Source organism: Lottia gigantea (assembly GCF_000327385.1).
Source record: "Lottia gigantea unplaced genomic scaffold LOTGIsca_39, whole genome shotgun sequence".
Lineage (NCBI taxonomy): Eukaryota > Metazoa > Mollusca > Gastropoda > Lottiidae > Lottia > Lottia gigantea.
In genome coordinates this window covers 1,429,359-1,442,647 of record NW_008709333.1, presented here as the reverse complement: position 1 = coordinate 1,442,647, position 13,289 = coordinate 1,429,359, and the positions used below count along the sequence as shown (strand labels likewise).

The window sequence follows — 13,289 nt, the reverse complement described above, 5'->3', positions numbered from 1 at the left end:
CAAGGGCAGTCATTTCATTCTAGGGTCATCTCCACAATAGCCAAGGTCAAGACGAAGACGTAACACTACTGTGGAAAATAAAGGGGCGAAACAGGCCTAAATGGTAACCTATATTTCACCCGTAAAGTGAACTGCCCCTGGTTATATCTGTTGCTATGAATAGGACCTATTGAACCCCGGCAAAATCTTCATTTAAATCATTGCAGAATGATTAATTGCACAGATCAAGAGAGAATGTCTTCAGAAAAATAACAGCACCATTTAATAAATAACAAAAAAAGCAGACAAAAAGGAATCAAACATCCGCCTTAATGTGGTCCGGCCACAGAGTTCACACAAATAGGATTCAATATTTTATCTCAAAACCTGCATGAAATTTACACATTTGTTGGAGTGTTCATGGCCTCAACAGCGTCAACGATAACTTCTAAAACGTCATCCGCTACATCATCTATGTCGTCATCGTCATTGTCGTCATCTGAATCGTCATTGACATCTGAATAGTCATTGTCGTCATCTGCATCGTCATTGTCGTCATCTGCATCGTCATTGTCGTCATCTGCATCGTCGTTGACGTCATCCACTAAATCGTCGTGTTCATCGTAGACGTCGTCATTCTCATCATCGTTGACGTCATCGTCGTTATGTTCATCAATGGCGTCATCAATTAAATCATCGACCTCGTCCATTTTTTCTTCGATTTCTTCATATATATCATGATTAACACCGCCACCTGTAACTCCATGGACACCGTGCATTAAATTAACCATAACATTTCCCACGTCTTCGTGAATGTCTTCATCCTTTTCCTCTTGTACGTCTTCGTCTTCGTCATCCGTATCCAAAATATCATTAACATCGTCGTTTGCATCTTCAACAACGTCTTTAATCTCGTCAAGTAATTCTTGAACAGTTTCGTCAATTTTTTTGGATTCCTTGTCATCTTCGGCAACTGCACCAGGTTTGCTTAGACTTTCTACAACTCTGATGTCGGCGATAGGCCTATGATCATCTGCGTCTTTGGCGTCTTCTACGATATCCAAAATATCGTCTATAATATCTGATGTCTCGTCATCATTTTTGTCATCGTTAGAATCTTTGATAAGTTCCAGTATATCTTCCTGGGCGTCATTCAGGTCTTCGGGAACATCATCTGAATCGTCGTCTGCGTCGTCGTCAATAATGTCATCGATCATGTCTATGACGTCATCTACTGCCTCTTCAATTTTTTCTACGTCATGAATATCGTCACCATCCTCTTCTATATCGTCATCCATGACGTCATCGAAAATGTCATTGATTTCGTCAAAAAGATCATCTTCGTCATCATCATCGTCGTCATCATCTCTGTCATTTTGTTCTTTCTGCAATTCACTTAGTATACTATCCAATTTAGAATCAATTTTAGTGTAGGCGTACCGGGAATCTGTAACTCTCGGAAAATGTTTTACAGAAGAACGAGAATCCTTGTAGATAGAGTTGAAATTCAGGGCAGGTCTTCCACAGGCATAGACAAACAATGTGATAATAGCCAGGAAGCACAGTGCAGATCTTGCAGCCATTTTGAGTTGTAGTTTCTAAGACGAACTTTGTAAATGTTATGTGAAGACTTCTCCTATAAAACACTGGACTGAAACCGACGGTTGTTTGAGAACTTCTTCACGCACTTGTCACACGACCAACATTTACTACTGTTCATCTTTAATAATTATTCTTGCTTTTTATACAACACACATTAAAATTTTGAAAAAAATATCTGACATGAATTTGTTATAAAGTCGAGGATTGGATCAAAAATCGTGAGCATTACCCCACGAACCAATAGAAAGCCATGACTCAAGTTTTTTTTATGTGATGTTGTTCCGTTTGGCCGATTTAGATTTCAGTACCGTGTTTAATCCATCAGAAGGAAGATAAAAACAATGTTGGACATTAACATAAATCTCAGTTAAAGTAGGGTTGTCTGCTAAATTACAAGATATTACGAGATATTATAATGTAATTATATCTTAGATTCATTCTCTAAGTGGAGGGGGGGCTGCATAATCTGAGCGCAATTGGATTTTTAACAACTTCTAGCATCTAGCATGTTCCTTTAGGCTAGTTGTGGATAATCTTCTTAGGGTTGCTAAAGGAACATGAGCATCCAGCGGCAAATGGAGATTATAAAAAATCGCCATATGCAGTTGACATGAGCGCACCGACAACTAAAGATTTCCAGTTACCGACAGTTAGGCAAGGCCTGCTACTACGACACTCTGCGACAACCCAGTTGATAACAGTTTTTAGCAGTTGTTCGATTTGGTTGTTCAGATGTGCCATGGCGATTAGGTTAGAATCTCGCCCTAAGCCCTCAAACCATCTACATGTATATTGACTAATCTCCTGCCCTGCCACTCTGGTGGTTGCCCATCCCATCAGTGTCTCTATCCTATACAGTCCCAAGTTCCCAGCTTCCAACCATTTTTAATGACTACCCTCCTGCTCCGGTAGTCGTTCCTACAATCCGTTACCTCTGACCCATCCGGTGCCCCTGTCTCTTCCTGTGCCCCTGCTCCTCTCGGTACTCCTGTCCCTTCCGGTGCCCCTGATCTTCTCGGTACCCCTGTCCCTTCCGGTGCCCCTGATCCTCTCGGTACCTCTGTCCCTTCCGGTGCCCCTGCTCCTCTCGGTAGATCAGCTCCTTCCGGTGCCCCTATCCCTACCGGTACCTCTGCTCCTCTGGGTTTCTCTGTCCTATACAGCCCAGTAGGTTAATTGTATACAGAGTGAATCATGTTTCTTTATGTGTGTCGTGTCAGTATCTTGTGTCAGTAATGAGAATTGTGACGGATGAAACTATAAATCTGCGATATGTAAGTCTGAAGTATTTCATACCTAGATAAAAAAAAAAAAACGGCACGTCACTTTAAAAATTCGGCAATGCCTGATATGTAAAAGTACTGAAAGCAAGAGATTAGCTCGAATGAATGAAGTTAAAAAAATAATTTTTCTTTTTGATAAAATAAAAAATTGTGAAAAAAGAGCCAAACCAGTATGACATAAACTCGCCATACCAAGGAAACTTGATTGTCTTAATTGGGTAATAAAGTTAATTGGCAACTTGATTGCTTGCATACGTTAAAGGGTAAATTGGTAACATGGTTGCTGTGATACGTCACAGGGTAAATTGGTAACTAGGCAAGTTGGTTGCTGTAATAAGTTCACCAAGTAAATTGATAACTAGGCAAGTTGGTTGTTGTAATACGTTCACCAGGTAAATTGGTAGCTAGGCAACTTGGTTACTGTAATACGTTAAAGGGTAAATTGGTAACATGGTTGCTGTGATACGTCACAGGGTAAATTGGTAACCAGGCAAGTTGGTTGCTGTAATACGTTCACCGGGTAAATTGGTAGCTAGGCAACTTGTTTAATGTAATACGTTCACAAGGTAAATTGGTAGCTAGGCAACTTGGTAACTGTAATACGTTCACAAGGTAAATTGGTAGCTAGGCAACTTGGTTACTGTAATACGTTCACCAGGTAAATTGGTAGCTAGGCAACTTGGTTACTGTAATACGTTCACAAGGTAAATTGGTAACTAAGCAACTTGGTTGCTGTGATACGTCACAAGGTATAGTGGTAACAAGGCAATTTTGTTGCTGTTATACGTCACAAGATGAATATTTTGCTAGTTATAGTTTGTTTATGGGGAAGTTTAGACAAAGGTAATTGAGGTTTATTGGTTGCAGTAAATTGAGGGCACTTCACTTTGAATTTATTTACTTCCCCTCTTTTAGAATAGTGATAGGAAAAGGGTGACCTTTTTGAGGTAAGAAATGGAGTTTTTCGTTTTTCTGTTCTTAATCCTATTGGGCTAATTAAATAAATTTGGAATTTTAAGTCAATTTTTTGGAATCTAATCAAATGGTGTTTAATGTCGTTCTCTATCTCGTTGGGCTAATGAAATGAAAGGGAGTTTTACACCCTACTGCTCTGAAACTGAAGAAGATATGTAATGTGAAAGATGTATGAATATTTTAATAAAAGAAATTACGTAAGACCCGTGACAAGTTGACAAGATAATGAATAACGACTTGATGATAATTTGAGATTATACCAGTTTATGTTAGCGACATTAATATTTATTACCCGGGAGAGGCGGCTTGATTTATATCACAACTTATGCTATGAATGTTTTGCAATAGGCTAGCTTTTTCACATATTCCTTTTCCAACTGTACGATATTACCCACATCTGTGAATAATACTATTGGTGTAAAAGATGATTTCATTGTTCTAGGGAGCGGATCGATTGGTTATTGAACTTAGTATAACGCTAATTGCTGCTTAAATGTGGGCATTCAATGGCGCTTTACAAACACACACTTAATAGTCAATAAGATTACTGTATTTCTTAAATATTTCATTGTAATTAAGTATAAATTTGAGCAAAAAAGGCGCCTGTCTCCCCACACGGATCCCAAGGAATAGGTGTGGGGACCACAAAGGGATTTGGAATGTGGGTTTAATTTTTAGAGTATATGCAAGGCTGGACGGGAGCAGAAGTCAAAAAGGATTTTACTGAATGACTAATTCGATGACTGGAACACTATAAATTAACTTTGGTTAAGATTTTGTTTTTTTGATGAATCAGTCGTCTGTCGTATAAAACGAAAGAAAACGTTATTAAAGTCAAGAAAAGCCGTTAGATAGACTTCTGAGTTATTTTAAGAGAATATCTTTAATTTCAACACAACTTTTTTATATTATAATAAATCTCGAGTTGTCACGAGCTCATAGAGTCGAATTTATAGCCATTCTGATTTATCTTATACTACAATTGTCCCATCTTGTCATCAAATTCCGGTTATATAGACGTCTGTCTAATATTTTGGGTCTATTTTTGTAAAATTATGAGAAATAAATGACAAGTATTTGTGATGAAATTTTTTGAATATTTATCGTATTTTTTATGAGATTATTAACTTTTAGACGATCTGAATGTATATTTGGGCGCAAACTACCATTTCGAACACTGATAAATCATATCGCACCCCTGAGCTATCTTCCGGTCTCGAATTCTCGAATTTTGCTCACATAGCTCCAGTGTATGACAGGCTTTTAGCAAGCGACAGGCTTTTAGCAAGCGTATGTAGCTTTGCAACCATGGGAAATAATTTAAAGAAATAACGACCCCTAAAATATAAAAGTAGAATTTTGAATATTATCCTTTATTACAAGCCTGTATAATATTATTTAGTAGAGTTTTTTGACTGTGAGCTGTATAAAATGAATATTTATAATGTGGAGCAAGTTTTTCTGTTTCTGCCAGTTTCTTCTCATCCTGGGTTAAACTGGTTGGGTAGGATTTTAATCTTGTATAACACCATCTAAAAATACAAAACAAATTATATTTTTATATTATTCAAACTTGACCGAGATCTCATCAATATACATACGTACTTAGTTATATAAAAGAAATTGTAAAGTGGTTTTCTAACTTTTTTTTATGTATAAAGAGGTTTTCTAAATCTTTAATGTGTACGGGGGACACTGATGGCATCAATTTGTACCATTCCAATTGTCAATCAGATGTCTGTGGTTCTTGGAATTCCACTAAAACTAAGGTGGTTGATGTCTCATTTATCACCTTTGACCCTGAAGCATATATTTCCAATTATTGACTCATCAAACACTTACTGTTAGTGGATTTGCAGGAACCACAGACTGAAGTTTTGAATGGTGCAAATTGATGTTATCAGTGTCCCCGATACACATAAATAAATTTAGAAAAACTCTTTACAATCTCTTTAAGATCAGATATAAAATGCAGCTTCGTTGCGTCTAAAGGAAATGTGAACGAATGGATAGGGGCAACCACAATTTCATCCACATTTCCGTATGTATGCCCATAATAATTCATGTCTTTTTTTTTTGATAACTTATACAACAAGACATGCACCAAAACAACACAAATTTTATTTCATTCTATATATTTTAAAATTTGTTTTTTTAAACCATGACGTACATGCACCAAACAACACAAATTTAAATTAAATTCATTATTCTTCCATATAATATATTAATAGTTTTAATATCTGACAGTAATAATATCTGTCTAACATCATATCATCAACCACATGAACTATAAAAGAACATGAGACAAGTCTTGATAAACCCAATATGAGGCCAATATTGGATGTTTTAGGGCCAATATAATGTATTAAGGACCAATATTTGATGTATTAGGGTCAATATTTGATGTGTTAGGGCCAATATTTGATGTATTAGGGCCAATACTTGATGTATTAGGGCCAATATTTAATGTGTTAGGGCCAATATTAAATGTGTTAGGGCCAATACTTGATGTATTAGGGCCAATATTTAATGTGTTAGGTCCAATATTTTAAATATTTGAGTCAATATTTAATGTATTTGTGCCAATATTTGATGTTTTAGGGCCAATATTTAATGTATCAAAGGCCAATATTTAATGTATTTGTACCAATATTTTGATGTTTTCGGGCGAATATTTGATGTATTAGGGCCAATATTTGATGTATTAGGGCCAATATTTAATGTATCAAGGGCCAATATTTAATGTATTTGTACCAATATTTGATGTTTTCGGGCCAATATTTGATGTATTAGGGCCAATATTTGATGTATTAGGGTCAATATTTAATTATTAGGGCCAATATTTGAACATTGATGTATTTGAGTCAATAAATAAACCAAGTTAAGCTATGTGGACTCTCTGAAAAGGATACCAAGTTGACTAATCCTGTGACAGAATGGAATCAGGTGTTTTGTAAGGGTGAGTATATCCCACCTTCTGAAAGATAGACTGCAGGGGGCAGAAGTGGTATTTAAAAATGACCAATGTATTGCTTATAAAAATGTTTTTACCTTTGTAAAATTGTCTTCCATTCTTGTGCCAGTTTTGGAATATTTTCTGAAAAAAATGGGGTAATAATAATGATAAAGTTTTCTGAGAATGCAAAACATGTTAAAAAAAGCTAAAAAAAAATCCCTTATATGAAATATTGTCTCTTAATGATAACATTTTCATTTAAACAAGATTTTTTAGAATCCATACTCAGATCTGATATCAACCGAACTAAAGTAAAAATATTTTCTTATAAAATTATGCCAAATAAGTTGACAAACCCAATTAAAAAGTGCCATCAGGTGTCAAGGAAGGGTGATATCAACTGACCTAAAGTAAAAATATTTTCTTCCACTTCATCGTCACTATCTTCTTGGTCTTCTTCTTGAATAAAATTATCAAACTCAGACTCGCGCATTAATAATATCTTTATCACTTTTTCACACTCATAGTCTGATAACACCCCCGTCATACCAATAACTATAGACCCATCTTCATCTACTATCTCCTACAAAATATTACAACAAATATTAAGATGATAATACCCCCGTCATTCCAATAACTATAGACCAATCTTCATCTACTATCTCCTACAAAATATTACAACAAATATTAAGATGATAATACCCCCGTCATACCAATAACTATAGACCAATCTTCATCTACTATCTCCTACAAAATATTAAAACGACTATATAACTTAATCAAATATTTGGGTGAACATATCACTTGAAATTAAATATCTAATTAATGACTCTTTGTAGACTAATCTTATCTTCATTTACAGTATTCTTCTACAAAACATTAATATATCATCACAATAAATCAAATATTTATTGATTCATTACAGACCAACTTATTTTATCTACATACCATAGTCTCTAAATATTCCCATTTATTGTCTAAGATTTCTTCTCCCCCATTTTCACTATTTGTTTCTCTTGCTACGTCAAATATTAACTTGAAAGGAATTTCAACCTACAATAAATATACAGTTAAAAAATTGCCTTTAAAATACACAGAAATAGCTTTAAAATCAGTCATGGGTTGTCAGATAGGTGATAACTTGTAATTCTTTTATCAAATTAAACAAAACACTATTTTACATCAAAGACCAGTAAAACCATGTAACTTGTAGAAATATTGTGATGTATACCCACATTAAGTTATATGATAAATAAATCAACCAGTCCTAGATCAATAATCAAAGTTTTTCCCTTTTTAAATCAGATTAATGTTTCCTTTGATCACAGTGTATCATTATTGTATTTAACCAGACGTACCGTGTCATTGTGGTTGTGGGGATATTTCTCTGCGTAGCCGTACATCTGCAACAGGTGGGCGTTGTCTGGCTCCCCATAGGAGTTAAATATCTCTTCATCCTGAAATATAATTCAATATTTACATCACGCTGGCAAGCATATTCAAAATGAAGCCATATTTATAACAGTTCTTACTAAACTATGTCTCTATCAGTCAATGACTTTAATTCAAAATACATTGCCCATGGCAAGGTAATTGTACTTTCTCTGTAAAATGTCTGTAAGAACTTCTTCATCTGACTGACTAGGATAGTTGTATCCCCTTGACCAATGACCTAAGATATAGAACATTTTTCACATTTGATTACTTGATATGATGTTTTCATTATAGAAATTCTCTGTTTGATGCATAAGTTTTAAAACTTCACCCAAAATCTTAACATTTTTACCTTTGAAATACTTTTAATAGCCACCATCTTTAAAACATCTTTATCAAATTCTAAATGAGCGTTGTTTTTGGCAATGCTGTTTAAAATATCAGCTACAGGAACCATCATAGGTGATGATGTAATAGTTTCATTGGCAACGGTGTCCTCCGTGAAGCTGTACGCCATGACAAAGGCAACCATTTTCTTATAAAAATCTTTTTCTTTACAGATGGGCCTGAAGAAATACATATGAACATTATAAATTTGTCAATGTGGTACAAATAATAATGCCATATTGTCGTTAAATAGTTGAATTGGTATGCTTATCTTCTCTTCAAACCTCTCAAACTATTACATACTTATACTGTGTATTATTAGATAATAAATATTCATGATGTCACATGAATTTGAAACTAGTCAATAAATTCCTTTCTACATGTGGTTCCTGCAATTTCACTAAAAAAAAGTGTGTGATGACGTTACTAATCGCAAAGGGTCTTATGTTTTTTGCATATTTTGCAATTAGCGATGACACTTAGATTTACTGGAATTGCAGGAACCACAGACATCGGAATGAAAATTGGAATGGTGCAAATTGATGATATCAATTTCCCCAAAACACATAGAAAATTTAGTAAACCTCTTTACAATCCCTTTAAGCTGAGTTCTACAATATAGCTTACATGAATGAATCAGGATGTTTGTTGATGAATGGGAGAACTATTTTATTAAATTCTGTATTAATAGATTTTAAATCTCGGTCTACTGCTTCAATTACTCCTGTACCTGTTAATAGCTTCTCCCTTTCTTCCCTAGAAACATCAAAAATTTAAAAATATTCACATACATAATAAAGAGATCAATCATACTTTAGTCTCAGAAACGGCATTTTTTTTATCTAAGTCAATAGCAATAGTGTTCACAACTCAGCCTTCAAATCCTTGTGTGTCTAGATTTATCCCTGTTATACTCGTCTTTTCTTAATACTCCGCCATATATAGAAAAGACAAATATAGAAATAGAAACCGAAATTCCTCGTTTGAGGTATTTTTGAAGGAATAATGCGATTTTCATACATTTGTAGTACTTCTGAAGACTATTTACATATATTCAAATACTGGTATTTGAAAAATAAAAAATTCAGATACCTGTCCCAGAACATTGGTAAATTGAGTTCCTTAAAATCAGGAACGAGATCTAGATATGGTCTCCATGGTGATTGTGGATTATTGTATTCATACATCAAAGAAATCAACAACGGAACCCATCCACTCTCACTCTGTAATTCTTTACTGCCTACAAAAAATATACCAATCAATCAACCAAAAAATAGACAAGCATGAAGGCTATAGACAGTGAAACAAACAACAGCAATAAAATATCACGCCCTACTTTTCTACATTTTAATTATTGAGATGATAAAAATGAGCAGCAGCATGCAGTGTACTGAAAAGTAGGAACAGCAAATCTAGATTTATTATTCACATAATAATGCCAGTCGACCCAGCTGTAAATGGGTACGGATAATCCAGGAAAGATCAATGTCAAGAGGTTTGGCCTAGGACCAGCTGGTAGAAAGGATCCTTAACTGTAAACCTAAGTTGTTATCCTGGTAAAATATAGTTGTTTCTTTCTGTCTTTCTAATCCTCAAAGGAACATCACTTGAAAACAATGAAAACAACTTGATATATTGGAAGGATATGAATTGTACCTTTAGCTAAAATATCAGAAATACTAGTGGTATTTTCAAACAGAAGTTTATCTCGTGGTATAGTAAATAAACACTCCCCTTCCTCTATATCAGCCTGGGCTATCATTCCATACTGAGCACATGATCCATTTTTACTGATTCTTACCTAGAGAATAGAAATAGAATTTTACATTTTCTTTTCTTTATTTCAAATCTTGAACATGCCATTTTACATTGTTTACTGCATACAGTTCCAGCTAAAAATTACCTGGGTTTAATATATCATTTACCTTTTCAAAACTATTTGATCCAAAATCTAAAAAAATAAATTAGTATTTTTGAGAATCAAATTGGGATAACTAGGTCACACACAATTTTAACAAGCATGAACAGTTTTAACAATATTTTACATAGATCTACATTGGCTAGCTGTTCAAGACCACCCAGCACTTTATTTGTACCTTTTTAGTTACTCTCTGACTACACTTCGACAATCATTTTCCTATGAATTGAAATACCAACTACAAAATACTAGTGAGAGTGTTAGATTGTCTTTGGATCGATGAATATGTTAACTACTGAAAAAAATATTAATTGTAAAAATAATTTTACAGAGGGGAATTTTCAGGCTGAAAAGTAGGTCATTTTCACGTGAATTTTCTGGGAGGAAAGTGTGTCTATTTAAAAATTTTAAATTCTAATCATTGAACCTCAAATTTCTATGGACCTGAAGGCATTCTAAGACAAATGGCATAAGATTGAAATATTTATAAAATGAGAGAAAAAATTCAATTTAGAGCTCAATGTAGTCAGAAACTAATCCCACTTGTTTTGAAATTACTCAAGAGTATAAAAGGGCTTGCCACCGAGTAAAATACGTATTTGGAGTGAATACAAATTTGGGAAACAATATCCTCATCAGATAATCATCATCAGTTTGAAAACCGAACAGAAATAGCTAAAATTAGTCCTGGCATCATTTATTTTTGGGATGTTTTGCGTGCCATGTGAAATGATTTAAGGAGGCAGATTTGGATTAGATAATGGGATTGTCCTCACTTTTTCGCTCAGTTTAATGTGACTTTCTTTACACCAGGTCAAAAATGCATCCAAATTCTGGTCTGCGATGTCTGTCGTTGAGATTTTATTTGGTATTTCACTGGAGTCATCATCTTTGTTTACTTTCGTCTTCGTGGGGGCCGCCATTTTTAGACTCTTTGTGGTCTCTTTTATTAAAGAGCGCCAGGGGAGTTAATTCTTATAGCTAATTTTGACTTTAAAACCAAAGAGTTAAAAAGGGGAGGCAATAACAAGAGCATGATGAAAAGAGATGATTTGGTTTGCAAAACTGATGATTTCTTTAGTTGAAATGAACCATCTTGCATAATTGTGCTATTGATTATGATTTTAAGCAACCAATTGTCTTAGTTAATGTCAAAGAGCTTGTGACAAGCAATTTCAGCATAATTGCGATGAGTGTACCTATAATTTTCAGTTTAAATGAATGAAAGACTACAGTGGTTTTCCCCTTTTCATTTTCCTCCCCAAATTGATCCAAGATTAACAGGTTTTTAATCAGTTTATTAGAAGTTAATTAGGGGAGGAAACTACAGAGAAAAGGGGTGAAAACCACTGGGATTTAAAAGTGGCCATGCTACTTTTGTGATATCTGGTCAAAAAACAAATATATTTGTTTTGAGCTATTCTGTAATATTGTTAAAATCTTGACTAAGTTGTAACTTTTTCTGTCTGATTTCAGGTGTTATGACAATTTAAGTTAGGATTAGTTAAAGATAGCAATGGAAGATTTATTAAAAGAGAAACTGAAGACAAGTAAATTAGAACGTCTGGTGTCCAGTGGGGGTGGGTGTATCAGTGATGCTGAAGCTTTTAATACAGATCAGGGGAAGATATTCGTGAAAATCAACAGAAAGCCAGAGGTGAGAGCTTGATGAATCCCAGTGGTGGAGCCAAAGGGGAGACAGAGGGGGCAGGCTTGCCCCCTCACAGCCCTGAATGTAAGTTTTTCGGGCACGACTCTCATAACTAGGTTAGAAATTCGGGTAACCTCAGATATTTCGACCCCTCTCGGACGTCAACCTGGCTCCACCACTATGAATTCCAATACATTTAAAGGTTAACATCTCCAAAATAAAGAGCGACATGTAGGTAATTCGAAATCTGTTCCGTACCAGATGATGTTTCTCAAACGAGTCATAGACATGATTCAGTTAGGAAAAAATTATATAAAACAGGGGTTTCTAAATATGAAGGAAAATGTTCAAGTTCTCATGGAAATCCAATCTTAATTGTGAGGCTGTAGATTTAGATATATCCAGTTTAAATGAACTTTCTTGATAATTGTAGCATTAATTTGAATTGTTATTCTGTTTAAAACTCACTTTGTCAGTTAACAATGATTGAGTCATAGTTCTGACATAATTTTGATGATGAATTTAATTATAATTTCAGGCTGGTCGTATGTTTCAAGGAGAATTGAAAAGTTTAGAAGCCATCAATAAAACTGGTACTGTTAAAACTCCAAAACCATATAAGGCATGAACTCTGCTCTTAACCTTCAATATTTTCTAATCTTAGATTCCATGTCATCTGAGCCTCAGATGTGATGGACTGATATAACATCTGTAGGCCTGCAAAAAGTGTGTTGGTTTTGAGATCCAGACTGGCCTATGTAAAATATTAAGGATGAAATGACACATTTTTCACACTTTGCATTTATTTAGCCGAAGCTTTGCTATAAATGAATGGGAAGTAAGCCTGTTTAAATTTCAAATTTTTTCTTTAGTTGATTGTCTTAAGGCTTAATTCCAGTTGAAATAATCTAGGCTGAATGGATGTGACTTGTGAGATTTTTCATTGACTTGTGAGATTTTTCAGTGACTTGTGAGATTTTTGAGTACATTATAAATATAATTCCAGGTGATAGAGGTACCTCAAGGAGGCTGTATATTAGTTATGGAGTATCTAGATCTAACGATAGGATTGTCTAAATATTCTTCTCAGCTTGGACAAGAACA

At 34.6% G+C, this 13,289-nt stretch overlaps 3 protein-coding genes across 3 annotated transcripts; all 3 read right to left on the bottom strand.

Moving 5' to 3' along the window:
• Positions 1–239: 239 nt before the first annotated feature.
• Positions 240–1,687, bottom strand: LOTGIDRAFT_233420 (hypothetical protein). The gene has a single exon (XM_009059461.1). The coding sequence runs from the start codon at positions 1,560–1,562 to the stop codon at positions 378–380; it is 1,185 nt and encodes a 394-aa protein (XP_009057709.1). The 5' UTR covers positions 1,563–1,687; the 3' UTR covers positions 240–377.
• Positions 1,688–2,513: 826 nt separating this feature from the next.
• On the bottom strand, positions 2,514–2,735 carry LOTGIDRAFT_70150 (hypothetical protein; the record flags this gene model as incomplete). The annotated part of the gene is made up of 1 exon (XM_009059355.1): positions 2,514–2,735. A coding segment is annotated over one exon (222 nt), but the record flags the coding sequence as incomplete, so codon positions are not given.
• A 2,457-nt stretch (positions 2,736–5,192) lies between these two features.
• On the bottom strand, positions 5,193–11,459 carry LOTGIDRAFT_217400 (hypothetical protein; the record flags this gene model as incomplete). The annotated part of the gene is made up of 10 exons (XM_009059460.1): positions 5,193–5,371; positions 6,891–6,936; positions 7,201–7,378; positions 7,744–7,848; positions 8,154–8,252; positions 8,582–8,795; positions 9,244–9,372; positions 9,709–9,856; positions 10,273–10,417; positions 11,311–11,459. Coding segments are annotated over 10 exons (1,379 nt in total), but the record flags the coding sequence as incomplete, so codon positions are not given.
• Positions 11,460–13,289: the final 1,830 nt, after the last annotated feature.